At 35.6% G+C, this 25,867-nt stretch overlaps 1 protein-coding gene across 1 annotated transcript; it reads right to left on the bottom strand.

Annotated features, from left to right (window-relative positions):
• Window positions 1-914: 914 nt before the first annotated feature.
• Window positions 915-24,468, bottom strand: LOC129282155 (prolyl 4-hydroxylase subunit alpha-1-like). The gene is made up of 15 exons (XM_064113481.1): window positions 24,354-24,468; window positions 21,526-21,720; window positions 20,259-20,413; window positions 19,062-19,214; window positions 18,169-18,344; window positions 17,684-17,735; window positions 16,994-17,217; window positions 15,678-15,881; window positions 10,664-10,813; window positions 9,781-9,834; window positions 8,915-8,965; window positions 8,258-8,326; window positions 6,614-6,710; window positions 4,100-4,901; window positions 915-3,215 (listed from the first exon to the last, which is right to left on the bottom strand). The coding sequence occupies exons 2-14, from the start codon at window positions 21,705-21,707 to the stop codon at window positions 4,831-4,833; spliced, it is 1,638 nt and encodes a 545-aa protein (XP_063969551.1). The 5' UTR covers window positions 21,708-21,720; window positions 24,354-24,468; the 3' UTR covers window positions 915-3,215; window positions 4,100-4,830.
• Window positions 24,469-25,867: the final 1,399 nt, after the last annotated feature.

Genomic DNA, 25,867 nt, shown 5'->3' with positions numbered 1-25,867 from the left:
CTTCTGTTTAAAACAAGATATTTTATTATTGGGTTTAGCCTTACCCTTGCATGATTACATAAATTGTGCAACTTTTTTTCATTAGCCCCCAAAGGGGGTTGGTCATAGAGAGTCTATGACCAACCCCCTTTCCCCGTCATCTTTCAACTGTCTCTCTCTTTGTATTTCTCAGTAACCACTCTTCCTTTTTTTCATATAGCACGGTCACTTCCATTTTCTAATTTTCTGGAAAGCTAGGTTTTCTTCATAGGTAACGGAGGAAGGGAATTAGTAATTATTTTATACACTTTCCTTCTGTATTCTAATTAGAATGCATTTTATATAACAGGATCAAAATAAACTCTAGTACATTGTCTATGGGTACTCAATGATAGACCAAGTCAAGCCAGGTTTGGATAGTTGCTACAATCTACCCCCACACCAATTCAACCATTCATTTTCCCCATGTCACTAATAATTCTGAATTAATTTAGATATTCCAATATACATTTGCATTTCACCCCCCCCCCCCACGGTATTTCTCTCTCCGACACACACACACATAACCTCGATCCTCTTTCTTTTTTATTCTCTCCAGTCTCTCTTTACAATCCTATTCTTCCTATTCTTCCATTCATTTATAAACCATTTTGAACTTTACCCCACATTCTCTCTCTCTCCCACTTTACCCCCCCCTCATTCTTTCTCTCCCTGCTTGTTCTATTCTTCATCCCATTGAATTATATCTCTGCATCTCCTCTCCTTACCCTCACTGATTCTTTTTCGCCCTCTCCATCCACCTTTTCCGCCTTCCCTCGTTTTCTCAAACACCCTTCTCTCTCCCACCCCCCTTTGCTCTCTTTCTCTACCTCGCGTTCTTATTGAACACATATTAATACCATTGGAAAATTAATTTCATTTTCTGTTGGTTTTTTAATTTCAAATCACTCGTAAAACTTCACTAAACAGTTATATCCCCTACAAGAACATACTTGCTAAATATGCGCTAGACCTAATAGACTTATAAAAATATTATTTTCCATAATGAAAATGAACAAACATTTATTCACAAAATTTAAAAAGAAAAACACATCACCGTATTCAACCATGCATGTAATTGACTCTCTATGAAATTCCTTCTATCACTATATCTATAAAGTCTATCTAATCAAAGTATACTACACGAAGATCTACAAACCCTGCAAAATATAATGTAATTCAAAATCAATGACATAAGTCTATCAATTCTACACATCAAGTTCTCTTTATTTATCAAAACGGGAAGGTGTTGGGAAGGAGCAGGATCAATCCGCTTTCCTTTGATCCCATGCTTGACACCACCAATAATTTATGCCTTAATCCGCATCATAAACCAGCTGGTAATAAGATACAATGCATGAATCTTAAATGTTTAAAACTAATGCATCAGATCATATCTTGAGAAATTTTTGCTGTTCTTTTAATGGTCAAATGTGTAATGCATTCTGTGAGCAAACACAAACTTGTATTTTTTACTTCTAAAATAAAAAAAACATAGAAACACTTTTACAACGCAAAGTACTTTACATCAAAGATTGTAAGTCATGGATTAAATGACAGGATATTAAAAAGTATGCAAATTAAAGTATCATACTCGTATATTAACTTTTTTGGAAAGAATCAAATTTTCCTTTGAAACTCTGGGACAAAAATTATGAGATGGGCATAGTGCTAAAATTGAGAAACTGTGTGATGTCTGATTTCTATTACACAAATCAATCATGAATTTTATGATTTGTACATGTAGTGCAATTTCACCACTATTTTCATTAATTTGAATCTGGTACAGGGTTCCCCCAAATCACCTCAGCAAAAGAATGGTATGCAGCGTGGAACTTCAAATCCCATTGTTACACTTAATCACCCATGAATGCATTTTGCATAAATTACAAGAGTTACATCTCCTTCTTAACAACTCCATGATAAAAAAGAACTTGACTGCTCAAATGATTTTATAATACAAATATAAGGTTTTCAATTTTTAAAAATAAACTTGTATTCAATGGTTTTCCTATTATAGCATTACAGGAGACTGAAACAATATCATTATTGAAACTTGTCATTTATGAAACTTATTCTTGGAAATACTAACACCAAAATTGACCATTTTAACTGAGGAATCATTTCCCTGTATGTCTAAACACATACAGCACATGTTATACTGGCCACAGCCCTCTGTTGCATAGGCAGAAGACATGTTTTCGACCCCTTTTATCCAACAAAAAAAATTGGTGAGCTTTTGTCTCACCATGTCCAAAAAAAACTCAAGGTACTTAAAAAGTTATAATACTTTGGCCCGTATTCTGAACTCGGGTTTAAAGTTGTGGTTTAAGTATAAAGAGCCAAATGGGGCACAAATCACTAACAGTACACATCCAATTTATGAACTTATTGGACACTCAAATTGTTCATAATTGTCTGGGAATGATAACTGAAGTATTTAAGTATTTTTCTTCATTAAGAAAGCAAAAGGAAAAAATAGTAAACATAAGAAATATACAATATAAACATAATTTTTGTAATTTTGGCTCCCCATAATTTTTAGCACAGAGTTAGACCGTGGTCTAAGTTAAACCTGATTTCAGAATACGGGCCAATGACTTCAAACCAAACAACAACTTTGTGCAATTTCCTCTCCAGGAATGAAAAGAAAGAGGCTACCAGAGCCATTGGCAGTAAATTGTCAAAATAAACACATTACTATAAATGCACAATTTCAAAACGACTCACAAAATAGAATCACTTTCTTTTGTATTCTCATATTAAAGTTGACTTGGGTTTGACTCTTAACCAAATATATACTTCAGTCCATACTCGGTGTGAAATATTTGTGGCACAGCTTATTATACCAGAGAGATCATTGTATTTCATTCACATGTATTCTCTTTTTCCTCTCATTGCATAGCAAAACAAATTTTTGTGACACTTTTCACTGCAGAATTGACATATTCTATGCTTGGTGAATTGATTTTGAACTTGGATTCCATAAAATGCATGCTATGTTAACCTAGAAATTATATTTGAAAATGCTCATCTCTCTAATAAATTAGCAAATACATGTTTTATTTTATCTTGAATGTAAAGGATATGCAATTTTTTATTCAAAGAACAGATCTGTTGAATTAAACAAATGCATGTCATAATTTGTTACCTAAGTGATCCAACTGCTCTCATTTGTATGCATATACATATGTGACCTACCACCCCAACACCACCAATAAGTCGCCAGGTAAGGTTCTCTGTCAATAGCCAAAATAGTAATTTATCCTCCATAATACAAAAATTAAAAAAATACTTTATCTGAAAGAGCGATTCTTCTCCTTCATGCTGTGAAAATTTGAAGAAGTTAAGTTGAATGAAAGAAAAGATACAAGAGTTTCTCGGACATTACTCTTTCGGAGTGCTTGAAAGTTTCACTGACATTTCACAGTACGCACATCTCATGCTTGAGTGAACCCCAAACTTCAAACCTTGTTTTCTCCTTATTTCTTAAGGCCACCGCACACCTTACAACCCGACTGGTCTCCGACTGGCTTGCGACTGAGTGAGGGGAGGTGTGACGTCACAGCTCTTGTCAGCTTGAGAGTCGCAGACCGGTCAGAGACAAGTCGCAAGGAAAATCGTAAGGATTTGGCATGTCGAATCCTTATGACTGGATCGCAAGCTCAATCCAACTTCCAGCCAATCAGACAAGAGTTGCACGAAGCGTATATGATATACAAAGCGCATACGCTGTTGTACGCGCCATTTTCTCAGTTGCTATGGCAAAAGCAAAAAGCGCATGCGTGAGTCGGAGACAGTATGGTAGTTGGATCTCAAGGTGTGCGGTGTCGAAGATTATGACTCCCTTACGATTAATCTCTACTCACTCAGTCGCAAGCTAGTCGGGTCGTAAGGTGTGCGGTGGCCTTTAAGCTCTTGCTGAATTTCCTCTGCATGCAATCATGTACTTGTAATGGTTATTGTTGGTCAAATTTAACATATTATATATAATTTTAAAGCTTAGGAAATGAATTTTCAAGCTCAATATTCATTTTAGTCGACTTATTGTTGGTTTTAGGGTGGCAGGTCACATTTGAACTTAGCCAAGCAGCCTCTTTTGAAAGATGCATCCCCACTCAAGAGTGGATATATTGTAAAATAAACTCTTATATTTTTTAGATTAACATTTGCTTGTAAATCATCTGGCCCACTCACATTTTTGTGATATACAGCACCATGAATTATAAATCTTGACATTTGCTGTTAGATTTGGTTGTCGTAAAATATTTGTTCACAACTTGAATGATTGACAGAACATCCAAAATGTGAAGGGGTTTGAACAATTTTGCAAATTTGCATGCGATAGTACATAAAGACTTTCCACAAACTGTGACGCACCATGAAATATATATTGAACTGACATAAAACTGCAGTATATGCAGTCTGAAGAGGTTCCTCGACATGGAAAATCATCAACAAACCTTTGTGACTAATTTGCATCAGAAAAAAATCTGAACTAGTAGAATGTGTTGGCCGTATCAGAGGAGATGGAAGGCATAGTTAGCAAGTACAGTTTCTCAAATACTGGTCCCACATATAAAATTTGTGGACACATATATCTATAAATATTCATTTATTTTTTCAAAAGAATAATATTTTATTAAGATAATTTGTAGTGTCATGTAAACAAAACAAATATCTACTTTGGCAGCTCTGTACAATGTGTTGTGCGGATCTGTGGAGGTGGAGATGGAGAGTGCGGTTGGCAAGTATGGCTTCGCAAGATGACTGAAGATCATATGATGAACCAAAGATTATATCATAGGTAACTCACTCACTCCTTCCGATCCCACATGGCCGTCTGAACTCCTGACCGTGCTCTCGCATCCATATATTAGCAACTGGGTACATGTATATGAGAAGGAAAAGGGTGAGACAGAAGAGAGAGGGAGAAGAGAAGAGAGAATGGAATAAAGAGGGAGGGGAGGAAAATTTGCCACAAAATTTACAATATTTAATCAAGTGACAACATAAGGGCCGTGGGAACAATTTTTTTTTTACAAAAGGTGCTGGTTTAAATTTGACAAGCAAAAAAAAGGGTTTCACTACAAGGTCATTTGAAAAATTTGACAAACAAAAACAAAACAAGTGGAGCGCCTCTGCCAGTCTCACCTGCATCACACGATTCAATATAGCAGCAGTGCTGACTTTGAAAACTACTATAAAATAATTATTCACAAAAAACGCCATTAATATAATGATACAATACTACGTTCATTGACAATAAACAACATTTGACCTTGATCATGCGACCTAAGACCTGTCAGTTATACTTGATTACCCCTATATCCACATTTTATAAATGATATCTATAAACTTTGAAAGTTATGACAGCAATCTAATAATTACCTCCAAAATAGCCTAAGTTCAATGACCTTAAATGACCTTTGACTTTGGTCATGTGACCTGAAACTCGCATGAAATGTTCAGTGATACTTGATTGCTCTTATGTCCAAGTTTTATGAACTAGACCAATAAACTTTCAAAGTTATGATGGTAATTCAACAGATACCCCCAACTTGGCCAAAGTTTATTAACCCTAAATGACCTTTGACCTTGGTCATGTGACTTGAAACTCCGGCTGGATGTTCAGTAATACTTGATTAACCTTAGGTCCAAATACTTTCTAAGTTATGATGTCATTTCAAAAACTTAACGTTTGGTTAAGATTTGGTGTTGACGCCGCCGCCACCGTCAGAAAAGCGGCGCCTATAGTCTCACTCTCGGCCGTCAGATGGCAAAACGGTCTAACTCGAAAATTTGACTTTTTGAGGTAAATTCACTTTCCTTGTAATGTGAGGGCGCTCTTTCCAATGGTGCTATCCAAAAAATCCCATCATGTCTTGATTTAGAGATAATTTCCGCTATCTTGGTACTTTTTTTGTATTTTTCCTTCAGATTTGATGGTAAAATGGTCTAAGAGAGTAGTTAGCCCATTGTCGGTAATATCGTTTGGAGGTAAAACGAGCTATATTTTACATAAACCTTTTAACCTTCTTAATTGAGATTTTTTAATCATCGCTGTCGGATGGTAAAATGGTCTATCTTCTAGCTAGACCATTTTACCATCTTATTATGTGTAGTATGAGTGTATACATGTGCTGTGGTTAAACAGTCTATCTACACAAAAATCTCATTTATTTCATAATTAAAACCCCAAATAAGCTAAAAATTCTTCAGTTATTAGTGTTTATTGTGCTTCTTCTTTTCCCATTGCTAAAAATGCATTATTTCCGTCTCATAAAAAAGCTCAAACCTCTAAACTTCTAAGGGCCATCAAAAACATGGTACATTTATTTTGTGTTAAAGGACTAGCATTACATATGTCATTGTCTTCATAATGAAGAAACATACTGAAATATATGGCAACACTCAGACTAACTATAAAACTGATTTTATATAACATACTTTTAGATAATGTTCATGATGAAGACAGCAGAAAATCAATTTACCATATTTATCTTCTATTAAAGTAAAAAAATCATGTAGTTCATCTCTGAATTATGAAATTAGATTTATCTGGAAGTAAATAGTCTTTTTAAATAATTCTTACCCCATTTAGACCCAGATATTACAGGACATGATCCATGTTTAGTCCTCTCATCCACTCTTCCATTTCTGAAAAGATTATACCAAAAGATTGCAGATCCCTGTACATAAAAGGAAACAGAAAGATCACTCAATATGTGCAAAGGACATTGTTGTGCACACACTATATAATGCATATCAAATGAAGGGTAATACAAATTAGGAGGGCTAATAGTCTGAGAATATTGAATATTACCATTTAAATTAACCTAATCCGAAGGAGAGACTAATCCTAAGGAGAGACTCATCTGTTTTAACTTAGTTGTAGCTGTGAAACTATGCATGAGTCAATTATTGATGTTGAAAACAGCAGGTACAAATTGAATTTTTCAAATTTTTGGCAAGTTATGTCAAAATGTCAAAATGAGTGATTTCGTTCTCTTAAAGGAAAATTAATGTATGTTTTTATGAGGAATTTGACGCCATTCAGATATAAATCACCCAGTGTAGAACAACCAATAAATGTCATGTTATACCACTGGATATTGTCTTATGATAAATTCATTATCTCACTTTCTGCTGGCCAGCTAGTTGCCTGAGGCTTGGATGAATAATTTCTTGCTGGTACACTGAGTTTGCTTTCCCACCAAGATGTCTCTGTTATAGGTATTTCCAATGCTTTTCACAAAGTCTGGGGTCAGCAAATAATATTCCAAGGTCCATTTGACTTGACGGGGTAACTTAAGGTGTTTTCAAACCACCTTGATCAGAAGAATCCCTGATAAATTATGAAAGCTTTTTCAGGCTCAAAAATACTGATATCCCACGTTCACACCGCCCTGAAACATACCCTTTGGGGAAAGTTCTCGAAGTTACGAGCATGCGCAGTGTGGTGGTCTGATAAGCAGGCAATGCGTGAGATTCAAAATCGCTAGCTCAGCAGCCACCCACGGTGCCCGCACCCAACTATACGTTCGGCTAAGAAAGTTCCCGCAATTGCTTTCACACTGTCAAAATACCTGTGACCTTGGGAAAATCCCCACGAAAGTTCTTGTAATTTTGACAAGTAAGTACCCACTATTTAGCGGGTATTTTCTGTTGAGGATATTACACATAATTTGCTTTCAAATTGCATAAAATACTTGGTATTTTCTGATCGGGGTAGATCAAGGCCAATTTCCCAATCAGAAAATAGCTAGAACTGACGAACTTCCAGGCAGTCTGAAAACACCTTTTGAATAGCTCTTTTGCAGACTACAGGTATGTTCATACTCTCACACTGCCAAAATACCTGCCACTTTGGAAACATCCCCACAAAAGTTCTCGTAACAAGTACCTACCTACTATTTAGCGGGTATTTTCTGTTGAGGATATTACACATAATTTGCTTTAACATTGCATAAAATATCTGGTATTTTCTGATCGGGGTAGATCAGGGCCAATTTCCCAATCAGAAAATAGCTAGAACTGACAAACTTTGAGGCGGTCTGAAAACACCTTTTGAATAGCTCTTTTGCAGACTACGTCCATGAATACATGGCTCAAAAGATTGCATCTCAGAGATTCTCCTGACCAACTGGTCACTTGCATTTGCTATTAGGATTATATGCTAATAGTAATCACACAACACAATAATCTCCCAACAATGTAGTATTATCAGATCCCTTACCTTTCCAGGCTTGATTTTTGCCCCTGCGTCTATAAATACTGTAGCACCTCCTTTAGTAACATCACTCAACTTCGGATTTAAAGATGGAAAAAAATATAAGAGATTTAATCAAAAGACACAATAACTTAATATTAAATATGCACAAGATGTAAAATATAAAGCTCTCAGTGAATATTGTATGTCACACAGTAATCATTAAGCATATAAATACAGTAAGTACAATATTTCCTGTGCTTTCAAATATTAGACAAATGAGACTCCAGCAAGCCTCTATAGCATGAACTGAAAGGGTCTTGTCAGGGACTAAGTAAACCAATTGGCTACTGAATCCTGTAATTCCCATAGACTTTGTACAGGAATATTCTGGATACAGTAGGCAATGGGTTCATAAACCTATGTCAACTACACCGGTAAATCTTAAAGATCAATATCTTGCAAAGAAGGAAAATTAGTATTGAGGTAGGATTTTGAACATAAAGCACAATATTTGCTTCAATGTGCCATTATTTAATGTCTTTTCTGCCTACCTGAGAGAGAAAAAGAGTTGCATTTGCCTACATTATCAAATCAATCTGATTAAACAGAAAGCGACTGCAAATACTCATCACTCCATCATGAAAATTATATAAGCAAAAATACGATATAAAATCAACTTACATAAAATAACATGGATGCTATTCTGTTGCCATTTTCTGTTGTTTTAATATCCTGTTTGAAGACAAGACAAACAAAAACAGAAAGAAAAAGAAATAAATATAAACAACATTTCTTTGGTCTCCAAAGTATGCTCCACAGAAATTGAAGTCTTTCAATCACTAATGAAACCCAATGAGAAAGGTTTGTCATTGTTATTAATGGTGGGCACGAGATTTCATAACCTAACCCAGGATGTATAATAATCACTCCTCAAACACTCCTTATCCACATTGTGAATAATCTTGCTTTACATTTTAATATTGAGATATGCAACACAACAGAGCACTGTAAGTATAGCACCATCATTTGTTAATACTGGGTTAATACAATTATAATTTTGGTGAGAGCATATCTGCCACATCAATCTCTTCACAAATGATAGGGGACATAAGAGTTTAAGTTTGATTTGCTGGACCTTAAATTTGGCAAAAACATGAAGTTGCCGGAGAACAGCTGTGAAATGTTTGGAGCCAGACCGTACGAACAAATGCAACAACACAAGGTGGTCTCCACCGATTCCTGGGCCCTGTCTTACAAAGAGTTGTGAGGGGGGGGGACATGTTTTCAAAGTTTACGAGGTACATTGTTCAAATTGAACAAAAAAAATTGACATTGATCAAATCAATTGTATCTTGATCTTTGTAAGACGGGACCCTGATATGGTTTTAATTTGTTTTGACAGTGGGGTTAAGGGACTCATTACTTGCAAAAATGTCCCCTCCCCCCTCTCCTTACTTTAACTGTGGCACCGCCAATGTTTGATGCCAGTACTTAGGTTCTTTTAGGGAGAAGTCAAAATTAAATGCAAAATAAATCATAAAACTCACCTTTGTAAAGTCAAAATGTGGCAAGTAATGTCCTCCTAAACCATAGTTGGCTATCTAGAGGAGAAAATAAACACAGAATCTTGCTGAGCTCTGTTAAATGTCAAATTCATGATTACTGACAAATGGAAGCTAGAAATATCATTGAAGGTGATTTATATCTTGTAATCATGATGGCTTTTGTATGTGAGAAACATATAAATAGCTTTTCCTCCTAACTTATTGCCATAAAATATAATTACCATGGCAACACAGAATTGAACACAATAAAAATCTCTCGAACATCTTCACTCATACTGTAATGTGTGTTAATAAAACATTACCTATACCAATGTGAAAAAAGTTGAAAAAAATAGCCCCTCCCTCATTGGGGCCCCTACCAGTAAATCCAGGGGGGTGTTTCACAAAGGGCTACGTGTGTTAAGTGTTAAGTCGTGCTAAAATGCCGACGAGCAAATGATATTTAAAGCTCAATTTTATTGATGATTTCTATGCAGTAGCATGTGTCCTCATACCATGAAGCATTGTACACCGTTCGCAACTGGAAAGCGACTCTTATGGGGCATTGCAAGAAACTTGCGATCAATTGCAAGTCTATTTTCGTTCTTGAAATCAAGCAAATGCCGTGCAATTAATTGTAAATTGCGATTGAATGCTAATCTGCTCCATGAAACAAGGAGTGTAATCTGATTTGCTACAGTTGAAAGTGATCAATCAATTGTAAAATTGCAACAGAATATTTGCAATCGATTGCAAATATTTTCTTGCAACACCCCCTAAGTCTCACTCTAATCTTTGTGAAAGACCCCTCCCACGATCCATCGGTGACTACGATAATACCCCATGTTGACATATATCACATGTAGACAATCTTATTAGCACTGACCTGCAGGAACTCTGTAGCATTCATAGAGAGTCCGGTGTACGCACCGACCCTCTGATAAATCCGCCTGATGACTTCCGACTCGTTGTGTGCCACCCAACCACTCTTGCAGATTCTAAACTTTGTCTGTTCTAAATAGCCTGATGTCGAGTTCTAAATGGTGGCCCGTTCAAGCTGTGAGTGATTAGAAATGGCAATGCATGCATGGTTCGTGATGTTAGATTGTTAATGGTTTCATGTCCTTTGGCAAGGCATGAATATATATTTGACGCTCTCCACACGGGTGTACACAATGTGTACCTGATTCGATACTCCTTGAACATTATTGTTCATTTGGGTCGTCATGGATGCATGGATGTCATGTTAGAATGTTAATGGATTCACATTATTTGGCAAGACATGAATATATATCTGACGCTCTCGACACAGGTGTACTCAATGGTTAACTACTTTGATACTCAGCGAAAATTATTATTCATTTGGGACGACATGGACACATGGTTGTGATGTTAGATTGTTAATCGACTCACGTCCTTTGGCAAGACATGAATCAATATCTGACGCTCTCCACACGGGTGTACTTAAAGGCCAAGTCCACCCCAACCAGAAGTTGATTTGAATAAAAAGAGAAAAATCCACAAAGCATAACACTGAAAATTTCATCGAATTCGGATGTAAAATACCAAAGTTATGACATTTTAAAGTTTTGCTTAATTTCACAAAACATTTATATGCACATCCTGGTCGGTATGTAAATGAGGAGACTGATAACGTCATCCACTCACTATTTCTTTTGTATTTTATTATATGAAATATGAAGTATTCTAATTTTATCCTCATTGTCAAGTGAAACAACGATTAATTTCTCCCTAAACATATGGAATTAGCATTGTTTAATACTATATGGTTCAGTCAAGTTGGTCCTTATTGTCAAATCTGTAAAAAAATGAAATAGTGTATAATTCAAACAATAAAAAACAAAAGAAATAATGAGTGAGGGACATCATCGTTTGTCTCATTTGCATGTCACTGAGTTGTGCATATCACTGTTTTGTGAAAAATAAGCGAAACTTTAAAATGTTATAACTTTCTTATTTTGCATCCGATTTTGATGAAATTTTCAGCATTATGACGTCAGATTTTTCTCTTTTTATTCAATTCAACATTTTTCTGAGGTGGACTTGACCTTTAATGGGGGTACCTGTAGCAATGTATACCAGTACTCCTTGTCAGTTTTGAGGTTTGAGGTTAGATTGTTAATGGATTCAGATCCTTTGGCAAGGCATGGAATCTGTATTTCACACCCTCCACACAGGTGTAGTCAATGGATTGATACTCAAGCATGTTTATTAGGGAGAATGGGGGGCCGTTTCATGAAAGTTGTCAGCACTGACAAGTTGTCTTTCTCAGACAGTAACCATAGTAACAGTCAGAGGCCAGTGCCTCTCAGCCAATCAAAACCAAGGATTTCACTAAAATTGTCAGCACTGACAATTTAGTCAGTGCTGACAACTTTCATGAAATACCCACCAGAAGAGCATTCCATGAAACAAATGGTCACTGATTTTTCACTGACAAATGTTATAAGCTACTAAAATACTTCCATCTGATTGGCTCAGAACAAATTACTCAGTGAAAATTGATTACTACTTGCTTCATGGAACACTCCCCGGGGAACAGTTTCGAGAAAGATGTCAGCACTGAGAAGTTGTCATTATCTGACAGTTACCATGGTAACAGTCAGAGACCAGTGCCTCACAGCCAATCAAAACCAAGCATTACATTGAAATTGTCAATGCTGACAACATTCAATAAATACCCTCCTGGGGGGTATTTCATCAACATTTTGTTTGATAAGTTGTCAGAATTGACAACTTTCCTTGATTCTGATTGACTGAGAAGCACCGTTTCTATGGTAACTATCACATAAAACAGAACATGTCGGATAAAACCTCTGACAAGTCCTTTCATGAAACACTCCCGTGAACTAAAGACAGGGTATTGAAGATATGTTAATTTGTCAGTGTTTTTTAAACAAGGTCTTAAGTGCTTGTTAAAGATGAGGTTCTAAGGTATTAAATGCTGCAGAAAAGCGGAATATTATTATCGTTTTCATGGGTTCAAACATATTGGAGGTAATTTCTCACATAAAAGAGGCTCCATGATCCTTTTTGCCAGAAACTGATCAATTAACCCATCACCAGAGAGAGAATGTGAAATAAAAAAAATAAAAAACCTCCCAAAATCAATCACTCACTCAACAAATGAAGTAATCTATGAATTTTAAAAGGGGCCAGTTGAAAAAACAAGTGGAACACCTCTGGCAGTCTCACCTGCATTACACAATTCGATATATCAGCAGTGCTGACTTTGAAAACAGCTATTGAATAATTATTCGCAAAAGAAAACATTCATATGATAATAAAATACTATGTCCATTGACCCAAAATGACCTTTGACCATGATCATGTGACCTAAGATGTGTGCAAAACAATCATTTATACTTGATTACCCTTATGCCTACGTTTCATGAACTAGATCCATAAACTTTCAAAGTTACAATGGTAATTCAACAAATACCCCAAGGAAGAACAGCAGTATTTTGTAAATACAGCTGAATTGGGTGATCCTCCCTTATTGTATATATCTCTCTTGTATATTGTATATTTTTCTTTTTTTATCTGATTTCGGAAATAAAAACAACAAACAAACAAACATGGCCAAAAATCATTGACCCTAAATGACCTTTGACTTTCATCATGTGACCTAAAACTCGCACAGGATGTTCAGTATTACTTCATTACCCTTATGCGTAAGTTTCATGATCTAGGTCCATATACTTTCAAAGTTATGATGACATTAAAAAAAATTAAGATTTCAATAATGATTCCCCCAACAAGGTCTAAGTTCATTGACCCTAAATTACCCATGACCTTGGTCATGTGACCTGAAACTAAGGCAGGATGTCAAGTAATACTTGGTTACCCTATGTCCAAGTTTCATGAACTAGGTCCATATACTTTTAAGTTATGATGCCATTTCAAAAACTTAACCTTAGGTTCAGATTTGATGTTGACGCCGCTGCCGCCGCTGTCGGAAAAGCGGCGCCTATGCAGGCGAACAAAAATTGCAATCAAATGAGCCCCAATATCAAACACAATTTGAATTTCACCAATATAAAGTGTGTACTGAGGAATTGTTTTTGATCAGTAATTTCATTAACTTCATGCAACAGGTAAATTAATCAATTAAATGCAAAGGGTATTATTATGGTGACTGTGCCATCCAATGGTAACTTCCAGTGAATCCTTGATCTTAATTGTTTATTGGGCAATGTTACCATGATAGTTACCATTAATGGCAGAGTTATCAGTAATTGTAAATTTTATGCAACAGGGAACTTGAACATTACTCAAGAGCATGCATCATGCACAGGCTAATATCAGGATGATGTCCATGCAATTAGTTAATTTATGCTTCAGTTCTGTTGAACAAATCCACATTTGGGACTCAAACATCAGGCCAAGATACTTGACCAAGGTGAAAGGGGAGTGGTCAGTCAAGATGGTCAGATCAAAGTGGTCAGTAATTGACTCTGGTTTCAGATATTATATACCTTTGTGAATATGCATAAATATGTTTACTTTCTTTTTTGGGGGGAATTTTATTGGTGACTTTTCATGAGAGAATGGCCCTTCCCTGTAAATCATGATTTTATTTCTGTAAATTCCAAAGAAATAATTCATATACCTATTATCACTACAAGCATTGAAAACAATATTTTTACTTTAATTTATCATTGAAGTGATAAAACATTGGAATTGATATTCTGTCTACCCAAACTTCCTGACAACCATTAAAAAAGGGGGAAATATTGATAAAGCCATAGGCTATTAATCTCCAGGCTAATATACTAAAGTTTTTTTCTTTCCTCTAGATAAAAAAAAATTGGAACTATGACTTATACCAAAATAATTTCTTTTTTTTAAATTTATGCCATACTAATATACCTTGTAAGATCGGGTCACTACCATGAACCACCGGAAACTAACTTACAAAAAAAGTATGACATTATTCCACTTCTGACCATCTAGACTTCATATCATTACACACAGTTTATACCATGCTTTTAATCTCTTGCTTGGAACTAAGGCCATTATTCATTCTTTCAAGCATGCTTGATTGATTGATAATGTCCTTCTGGGGCCTTTTCATAAAAGCTGAAATTTGCTCTGAGCCAATTATTTCAGTGGCTCATCAGAGCCACTGAAAGTTAACATGTTTTATGAAAAGGTCCCATGTTCTTTGCAGTTGACATTAGCACAAAATTCAAACTTGCTGATTAAATTCCATAAGAGAGGTCTGAATTAAGTCAGGTACAGAGAATGGCCAAACATGATGAATCAATTGGTAGGTATTCTGAAACCAAGTTGAAGTTTTTAGTCTGAAAATGAATAGTTGCCATGACAATTTCATGTTACAATGAACTAGTGAGAAATTTTACCAAATGTAGTCAGTTTAAAGGAAGTCCATCATTAAATGATATGAAAGAAGAAATTATATAATACTTGGGAACAATTTTAGTCATGACAGAAGCTGTAGTGGCATTGTAGGGTTAGCAAGAAAAACTGATTTTGTTGATATTGCTGATAAACTACTAATGAATTTGTACTGAAAATATTTACCTATATTGATGAATGATGGTGTAAAATAGACCGGAATTAACCAAATATATTTGTGGCATCTACAGATACAATTTGATATTGAAGAGCTGAATGTAACTCAGTCAAACAGATTAAAAGATGAAGGAATAATTTTGTTTTCATTGCAAATTAATGTAATGTACTTAAAAACTTATTCTATTTAATCAAAAGAACATGTTCCTTCTTGCAATATAAATCTATTATAAACTAATTTTTCATAACATAAACCTCAACCTGAATTTCAGAATACCATCTCAGAAAGTTCAGCTATTCTGTGCACCATTGTGCACATGGTATAAACAGGCCCCTCCCACCTTGAGGTCAAAGGTCAGCAGACACCCTACCCTTGGTTTGGCCAAATTCTTGAGTGCTTCTATCTCCTGGTCACTGATGATGTCATGATAAACAATGATCTTAGGTTTGACAAAGGCTACTTCTTCTTTCGCTGGTTGCAGCATCAGGAAAGGATTGTTGTAATGTGCGTAGCTACAAGTCTGAAGCATCGGCTTTGTGATGTACTAGAAGATTTCATTATAAAACAAAATTCATCCAATTAATATTTCATTTTATTGAGCAAAAAGAAAAACATTCAGTATGTATAAATCTATTCAAAATTCAATCTCAAACATTACACTATCAAAGGTTAATCAGGCTTTTCATCAGAGTCAAGTTTATGCAAACCCACCATCCCCGACCCCGATGTTGTTGTTGTTGAGATGATGCTTACAGTATACTACAACACTGAACTTGAAATGAGGCTGGTGCTGTGGTTTGGGGTAATCAACATTCCATGTTTGAGCCAATTGGGGTAGCATAAAGACCAATACTTGTACTTGAAATCCCCATTGTATCTTTAAGAGTTTAATGATTAAGAAGGGAAGTGCCATAATGCACCTTTTAGCAAGTCAACACCGTGTCTTATAGCTGGAACCACACTCAATGTCTTTTCTAGAATAATCCTCGAAACGTTGAGATTGGGTGGTCCTTTTCAGGACCAACACTTGCCCAAGAAAGATACATGGTGTACCGTGAAACCTACTTCACTAATAATCCTCCTATTTCAGCTTGAACAAAGGGATTGGGAAATAAGGGAATTTTTAAAGCCGTAATGAAAGATATAGAGCAGGATTTCCACCTGACTCACACCTATGTGTCTTAAGCTTGCATTCAAATGCGTATCCCCCGAAACGCAGACAGACGCTGTTAAACACAAAAAATGCAATGAAGCGAGCTGGTACGAGGACATTATGCAGAGGCCTAGTGTTCAAGCTCACTCATTAAAAATATAATTAAACATCTGCAACTGAACACCATCAAAATCCTTAAGAGCAGAGACGAGTGGCGACCAGCAAATGCGAGCAAAGACAATCAGTAACGAGCGACAGTGAGCAGTTTACAACGTCCAATGCACCATTACTGGTCGACTTGCCTCCCTTAACCTCGCAATCAAATCACCTAACTTTAATGCAGGCAACTTTATAAAAGCTTACAAGTACTGGTAAGCAACAGTGTAACATTTACCAAAGATTTGCTGTTCAGTACTCTGTGTTTGGATAATGCATCAATAAGCAGCTATAATCGCAAAGGTGTGAGACAGGCTTCAAACATGGCACAGACTTAAAACAAATACCCTGACAACACCTTCATCTCCTCTGCAAAGCGCTCTGTACTTCCGAATATCAGGATGAACGTTCCGTAGATCCTCCTCATCCATTTCTTCCTCTTCCTCCTCCTCTTCTGCTTCTTCTAAAGACAGTCCTTTAAGGTCCCCCGTCTCGCCCCTTGGTCTGTATTTCTTGTCAAGGAGGTATTTGTAGTAGGCTTTGTTGTCAGCGTAACGTTTAGAGTCAGGAGCTAAGAAAGGAAAGAAAGCACAACATAGACATACTATCATAGCTACTTTGCTAATCTAACGTGGAAATCTTGATTTTAATTGGCTGCTGAGCCCTGTTACCATGATTGATACTAGTTACCATAAAGGCAAAGGTTCTACAATCAAGTTCTTTATGACATGGCCCCCAGGAAATATTTTTGGCATCCAATTCAGTTTCATAATTAAGACGTTTGTTAACTCATGAAAAATTCATGAAAAGACAACCCCATTTTTCATCTTTATATTGGTTTATATATTTGTGACATTCATCAATGTCAGTAAGAAACTGGAGAGCTGCAAGAGCCATACAAGGACTACACTAAAAATCAAGACTCAGCAAGAATCCTTTACTTTTGATAATTTTATACCATTTAGATGACTTCTCATGAGTATTTCCCATCAAAGGACCAATGACACATCATTCATTAATCAATACATTTTTCTTACCTAATAAGAGTAGTTTGTCTGTGAATGCAGCAGCATCTTCTAACCTTTCCTCCTGTTGTGAAAACAAGTTAAATGAATAGAAAATAACCGTCAAGGTTGGTAAACTAGTAATGGCAGGTCAATCTTTTTTAATTTGACTACTTGGAATTATGCATTCAAAGAATTATAAACTTTAGATCATCTCATTGGGAATTTACAGTGGTAAACAATATATTGAATTGGCGATGGTTTGGCGCGTAGAAAGGATCACCAGTCGTTCTTAAAGTCGCTCTTAACTTACAAACAGCTTTATGAAACGGCCGCCAGGTGCACACCAACTTGGTTTCAGACCATACTCAATCACTTACATCTGAGTCAATTATAAACAACTGTTAAAAGCTACAAACATTGTGAAATTTGATTGGTCGAGAATAAAATTAGTTAAAGAAATTTAACAATATAATTGACAAAAGTGTTATAAAACAGGACCAATGTCAATAACTTACAGAGAAGCTTGCATAGGCAAGATGGTCGAGAATTTCTGTCTCGTTCAGCTTAAAGAAGTCACCTTGCTTGGTCTTGTTGTTGAGCCACTTATAGGCTTGTTCCATCCAGGGTATAGCATGGTATTTATCATCGGCGACATGGTAGGCAAGGCGGCCTACTTCAAAGCTATGGTGAGCTAAAAGGGAAAACAAATTACTACTAGTTATGCATATAAAAGGAATGAACAACCCTGAAAGCAATTCACAGTTCAGATCAGTGAATTTGGTAAAATTCTGAAAAGTTTTATAAATTATTCTTAGAAACCCAGAATGCAAACAGCTTTCTTTGCTAAAGCCAGGGTAATTATACTGCATTAGTGTAAACATAAGTGACTTCTGATAAAGCAAATGTTAACTGGTAGACACAAATTAACAATCAATATCGTTATTATTACTACAATCATTATCATCATTATCCTTATTATGGTAATAATGTTATTATTATCACTATTACTTTCATCGTTTATCAATATCATAGTTATTAAAGATTGAAGATTAAGTGGCATAATATAATGCATGTTCTACTTGCACATGAACATTTTTGTCAGATAGTCATATCTGAAAGTGCAATGTCATTCTATCATTTATATACATAAGCAATGAAGTATTCCAATGAGTATGATTAAAACTGAAATATAAAAAAACACAGTGCACACTAATCTCCAAATTATTATTCAATTCATTTTATTTCACTCGATAAAAATAACATATAGGTAAATAAGAAATACATAATGGCAAGAAAGAACAAAAGTAATGAAAATGATAATACAGTAAATAATGTATAGAACAGGCTTCGAGTGTGGATTGGCATTTATAGAAAATGTTTGTTTTCCCTGATGTAATAACTTAAATACCTTTGAGATTATCTTCCATCTTTGCCCCTTCCATCAATGAAGCAGGTGTAAACTTGTAGGTGTCCTGCAAACGCCAAAGAGCATCGGCAGCTCCATCTAAATCACTCTGCTGGGGTAGCTTACTACGCAGACCAGTCACATTGAAGATGTATTCTGTAAAGGGAGTTTAAAAACAGGAGTAGTGCTGTTAAAGATGAAGTTCACCCTGACAAAAAGTTTGTTAAAAAATAGCACCAAAAAAAAAGAATTATAATTATTGGTGAAGGTTTGAGGAAAATTCATCATAGATTAAAAACCATTACCATTTACAAAATTTTGACAAAATTACATTTTATTAACTTTTTTAATTCAGATACACAGGAAGCTGCTCACTTATCACATTACAAATCAAAAACTTAAATTCTAATAACTTTTAAAATCTTTGATGAATTTCCCGCAAACCTTCACCAATATTTTTCCTTAATTTTTTTTTGGCGATAAACTTTTTGACAGGGTGAACTTCCCCTTTAAAGTGATAACTTCATATCCCGATGGTGGTTGATTTCAACACAGTAAGATTAAAGATAAAGAGAACAATGAAAAACTCATTGAAAATGAATGTAAAATAAAGTAATGGCAGTTGAACTTTTTTTTCTGAGAGAGTGATTAGCATCAAACGGGCTAAATATCAATGAGTTGGCTGGTGACACTATTCCTTCACTTGCATTTTATCATACATAATAGTAAAACTGGGAAAATCTTGATTTTATTACAATATCATACAACAATATCCAAATTCAAGTCCACAGTTTAGCTGGCACAATACAGTTAAATGAATAAATCAGGAAATAATCATACTGGAATAGAAAGTATCACTGGCAAACTGGTTTCAGTTTATTGCAGCTGCTGCTCTTCACCCCCCCCCCCCCAAAAAAAAAAAAAAAAAATCACAAAAGTTGTATTCATGTTAAATCTGTATATATCAACATTACATATCACTTTCATCAAATATCCCCTATCATCTTACTAATTTGACTCACAAAATCAATTCATTTATCAAATTTTAATATTTTTTTCCTCACTTGCCCATAAATTTTCCCATCTAGAGAACCTCATACATAATAGAGGCCCCATTGAAATTTTGGCAACATTATGCAACTAGAAAGTATGGTCAATTAATGGGCACTGCCAATTTGGAAAGTTAAGAAAACTACAAACCTCTTGAGGGCATACTGATCTTGATCCAGTTTTCTAGATCCACCCACTCCCATATAAACCTCTTTATGAGCAAGAAACCATTGAACGGATGGCTCAGATAGGATGCCATGTCTTCTTGTCCCTCCCGGTTCAGACGCCTCAGGTTTTCCAGCTTGCTGCAAAATTCAGATCAAAGTAGATAGAATGTAGAAAATGATAACTTCAGAAGAAGACAGTCCTAATTTACCATCAATATCATGGCTTTATATATGTAATGCTTACAAATACCCTTCAATGTGAATCAAATGATGAATAATGAGCGATATCTATGCCAACATTGTATTGTATCAAATTGTTGTCACAACACTTTGCAAGACTGGAATGTTAGATGATTCTCAAAATTTAAATCAATAAGCCTTTTCCAAAATTAGTCTATAGAGTTAAAAATGAATTAGACGTGAATATTATCACCTGTCATTAAAGGTCAAGTCCACCCCAGAAAATGGTTGATTTGAATTGATAGAGAAAAATCCAACAAGCATAACACTGACAATTTCATCAAAATCGGATGTAAAAAAGGAAAGTTATGACATTTTTAAGTTTTGCTCAATTTCACAAAACAGTTATATGCACATCCTGGTCGGTATGCAGATGAGGGGACTGATGATGTCATCCACTCACTATTTCTTTTGTATTTCATTATATGATACATGTATATCAACAAATCTAATTTTCTCCTCATTGTCATGTGAAACTAAATTTTATTCCTCCCTGAACATGTGGAATGACCATTGTTTTAACAAGTTGGTCCTTATTGTCGAATCTGTAAAAATTTAAATATTGTATAATTCAAACAATAAAAAACAAAAGAAATAGTGAGTGAGGGACATCATCGACTCTCTCATTTGCATATCACTGAATTGTGCATATAACTATTTTGTGAAAAATAAGTGGAACTTAAAAATGTCATAACTTTCCTATTTTACATCCGATTTTGATGAAATTTTCAGCGTTATGCTTGTTTGATTTTTCTCTATCAATTCAAATCAACCATTTTCTGGGGTGGACTTGACCTTTAATGACAGGTGATAATATTCACGTCTAATTCATTTTTAACTCTATAGACTACCTGTCAATACAGATTTTCTATTAACCTATTGGTGACTGAATGATTTTGCAATAACACATGCTTCCATAGACTCAAGTCTGCCTATATACTGGTTTAGTCTGCAATGGGTTAAATCAAAGATAACTGTGGTTTCCCAAGCTGACCAGGGAAATATCTCACCCCTCGATCTTGACAAGTCTCTCCCTTTCCTGTCGAATGTACTCCTCCACCGCTGCAATCATTTTTTCCTCTTTATCAAAGACACCCTCTAGGTCCGACATGGCAGTAAAGAGGTCGGTGGACTTTACCGTCAAGAGACCAAAAAGGCTCAGTAGGACGATGGATACTAGTATCTTCAGCATCTTGAGAGATTATCTGCAAATTGGAAGAGAAAAATACAATCATTGTTCTCTTATTCTAGAAGTTCTTTCAGCCAGATTGGTTGGGTTAAGAAATTCCCAAGGAAAGTGGGAGGGGAGAGAGGGAGAAATACATCTAATCCCTCTTTGTCTTTATACTATTAAAATGGTAAGAATAATAATTTTGCATATTATGTGTATCATCACGGCACACCGCCATCATAATTCATACAGTAGTAGTATGATTCATTATCGAACTTCATTTCATCCAACAGAGAAATTGAGACTAAAGTCATCTCAAAGAAGTTGTCTACCAAATATAAAACATTTTAACGGGTATTGGGCCAAATGAAACAGATGGAAATTCATTCAATTACTGTAAATGTAGGAGTTTATTTTTAACACAACTTTTAAATGTATCTATTTCCTTTGAATACTTTTCCTTTTATCTCAACATTTCTACATTGACCCCTTTATTCATCTCATGCTTCACATTCCCTCTTCATTGCCATCCTTTCATCTCCTGCTTTGCATTCCTTATACAATACTATTCGCAATGTTCTTTTCTTCATGTTCATTCCATGGTTCAGTTGATTGACTCTGAATGGTTTAGCCTTTAGTAAAAGTAATGTTTAGTCATAGAAGCTCATTTATATTAATTTGAAAGCCTTTTATATTCATCTACTTCTTTTTGTATACAAATGATCTTATTTGAATATTGTTAAATAAATTATTCATGCAAATAAACCCTGAGGTTGAGGTTGGTACACCACCTCCAGGCAGATCACCACAGGCAATCAAGGAGTCAAGTCGTGTCTTGTATGTAGGGATATACCACGCCCATATGCTTGCCCAAGGCCACCCTACATAAAAAATAACTATTTGTCTGCATGTATTGTGGTATGTAATAATCTAAATTAGATATACCGGTAGATCTAGGCTCATAGTATACCCAGTTATGTTGTGTGTCCGGACAATTGATTTGAAACAGCCAACAAAGTTTCATCAGTCTTTGGTACAAAGTGTTAGGCAATATTATCATAGAGAACAAAATAAAAGATTACAACTATTGAATTCATATCTTTTGTACAGATCTAATCCAAAGACAAAAAGACGGCTTCAAAATTTTAAAGTGTCTGGACACATCACCATCCCCCCCCCCATTGTACTAAAAAGATACTAGGATCTCGGTCTAAGACACTAAGAAAAAGTTAGATCTAGGCCTAGATGTAAATCATAAATGGCCCGGTGGTGGCACTACCTATTCGAAGGCATAACGCATGATCATTCCCTAAGTCGAAACATGCCCCCCTTTTTCGCATGGTTTCAAGTACACTTTGACCCCTTTTTTACATGAAAACGGGTAAAAATTAACAGGAAATTAATCGTAAAAAACAACCCTTTTTTGGGCATTTCAAGTATACTTTTACGAAATCACCCCTTTTTTTATTTCAGTACACTTTTACAAAATCATTCCCTTTTTTCAATAAATTTCAAGAACACACACAAAAACACATTAGACTTTATATATACACTATATCTGTAATCAAGGCAGTTATCATAGCTGACCTGTGAACATTTGTCAGATAACAGTAGGCCTACTGTATAATATTGTACTTCCTCAATTTCCTTATTGGTTCCAACAGGTCTACTTGAATATTTTTTTTTAATATATATAATATTGATTATTGAGCATATTTTTGTGGGGCCCTTTATTGGTTGAAAGTGAGATTGATGCAGATCTTCACTTCCAGCTTCCTGCGGGCTGCATATACCGGATCATCGGTCTTCTGTCCGGGGTTTACGTACGCTACGCAATGATGTGAAAGGGGTGAAATATAAACAAACCGGGATCCAACCTGAACTTTCCAGCGGAGTTGACATATATTATGAGGCAAAACACTCGGCAATTAAAGCATGACTGGAATAAATATGAGAGAAATTGATAAGAATTCTAGAATTTCACTTTTTCGTGTTGACAAAAAATAAACCTTTTTTTTTAAAGAAATCAAGAACATCTTCGAAAAAAATGGACCCTTTTTTCAAAATCGCATATATGTTCGCGAATTTACTTACAACCGTGATAAAAAAGCACCCTTTTTTCGCGAAAAAAGGGAACGATCATTCGTACACATCGACAACAGGAAGTGCCATCACTGGGATAAATGGGCTTTCTTGACTTTAAACCAATGTTTGATTTCATAATCTGGAATCCTGGGCTGGATGGTTGATGTACAAATGCCTGGTGTGGCTATCCCGTACATTTTTTAATGAAAGAAACAGTGAATCGTTAAAAAAAATAAAAATAATCTGAAGAAGAAAATAACATCAACCAATACACAGACGAACACAAATAACTTCGAACAGAATCTACGAATTACACGTGCACGTTAAATACTTGGCTAGATTATTTAGAGTCAGTAACAAAAACCGCACATGACCACCGTTCCGAGTCGCTCTCCCACCGGCCCTGACCCGGGGGCGCCCGTCTTTGGGTTGTGCTAAGTCAACACCGCACCGCGTCGCGCCACAAGTTTCAGTCTGCATGATTCATACGAGGACAATTTTCCATAATTATAGTACATTTAGCATGTTAAATACTACTGAATTATTTCCTAAATTAATAGAGAAAGAGAACACCTGTCTTACCTGTCTAATCTTCAGCTGCTAAACCGGGATGTAGAACTTCCTTCTCAAATCCAGCTGAGCTGTCAAAAAGTGTCATCAGGAACTCTCGCTACTGAATTTCGTCCACGTGTACAGTGTTATTAACTAGCTAGTTTCTAAAGAGGCGATAGGGAGTATTGTTTTGAAGAAAGTGATAGGATTTCTGGAATCACGATATTGTTTTCCCAAAGTTTGGAGAACAAAATCAACAAAACCAACAAAATTTTTTTTTCCTTCAAAATAGGTTCTAGAAATTCTCTTTGTTTTTCAGATTCACGTTATATTACATTCGGCTACACACATAATTTACTGAAATAAGACTATCACTTATTTTCGTCGATGAATTTTGTTTATTTCCAAGGCTCAATGATTTAATTTTTCTACCTCGTCACAAACAATTAATCACTTTTTATCAATTTTATGTAATAAACAACAATGCCATCTCTCAAATGTGACTAAAGATCATACATAAAATACATTTAAAAGATAGAAAAATCAATATCTTGTCGAGTTCACAAATTCTTCTTCTTTCATTAATTCCGCATTAATTACTGACCGGTTTTGAAATGTGGAAATACTCTGGAAGTTAGGCCATTACACAAAAAACTTTTGGCCAATGAGCTGCCAGCTGGAGCTATTACGTAAATGCTTCTTCGCTTTTCATTCGTCGTACCCATTGATATCATATAGGCTTTACCTTGTTGTATGAATTGCTCTTTAAATGACAACCGGTATACCAATGAAAATGTAAGGTAAATTTATAGCGATTCATTGAATTTCTGCATCACACAGCGGACGAAACAACATCACATTTTCAATTTTGAGAATTGTTGATGGGGCACATAATGACACTTAAAGAGATTATTTTGCTGACACCAATGATGCGAATTATTTAATACATATGTTTTGTTTATTAGTGCCCCCAGCACACACCCCACCCTCTGCCCGCGCACTCTCCCTACCCCCCCCCCCTTCCTCTCTCCCTCTCTCTCTCACCTCTTTGTCGATCTTTTTCATCTAATCTAATCATGAAAAGTCCAGACCTTTTTTTATCCGATCGATACAATAGTAACAGGAAATTGTTTTTGCCTCTCAACCAATGAAAACCAAGGAAATTACGATAATACACCTGTCGGTGGACTGTACTTTATCAGAAGAAAAAAATTTGTCAGATCTGACATTGTCGGATGACAAAATGATGAAACGATCCCTAGTTCTGCTCCCTATCACCTCTCTCACCGTCATCTGCCCCCCCCCCCCGCCCTCTGCATGTTTCTCTCTCTTTCACTCCTTCACCATGTTCACACACATCAAACTATCCTGTCGAATCAATACACGAAGAGTTTGTTTGCAAAAGGGTTTAGATCCACTTAAGACAATTCCACGAAAATCATTTTTGTACTCTCCCATATTGCAATATTCTTATGCGAAACCTAACTGTCATGATACCCTACCATGTGAACATAAAATTGGGTATAACAGAATCTGTCTGTCTT

The sequence above is a fragment of the Lytechinus pictus genome, chromosome 18, assembly GCF_037042905.1.
Source record: "Lytechinus pictus isolate F3 Inbred chromosome 18, Lp3.0, whole genome shotgun sequence".
Lineage (NCBI taxonomy): Eukaryota > Metazoa > Echinodermata > Echinoidea > Temnopleuroida > Toxopneustidae > Lytechinus > Lytechinus pictus.
The sequence above is the reverse complement of the archived record's forward strand: the minus strand, read 5'-3'. Positions and strand labels throughout refer to the sequence as shown.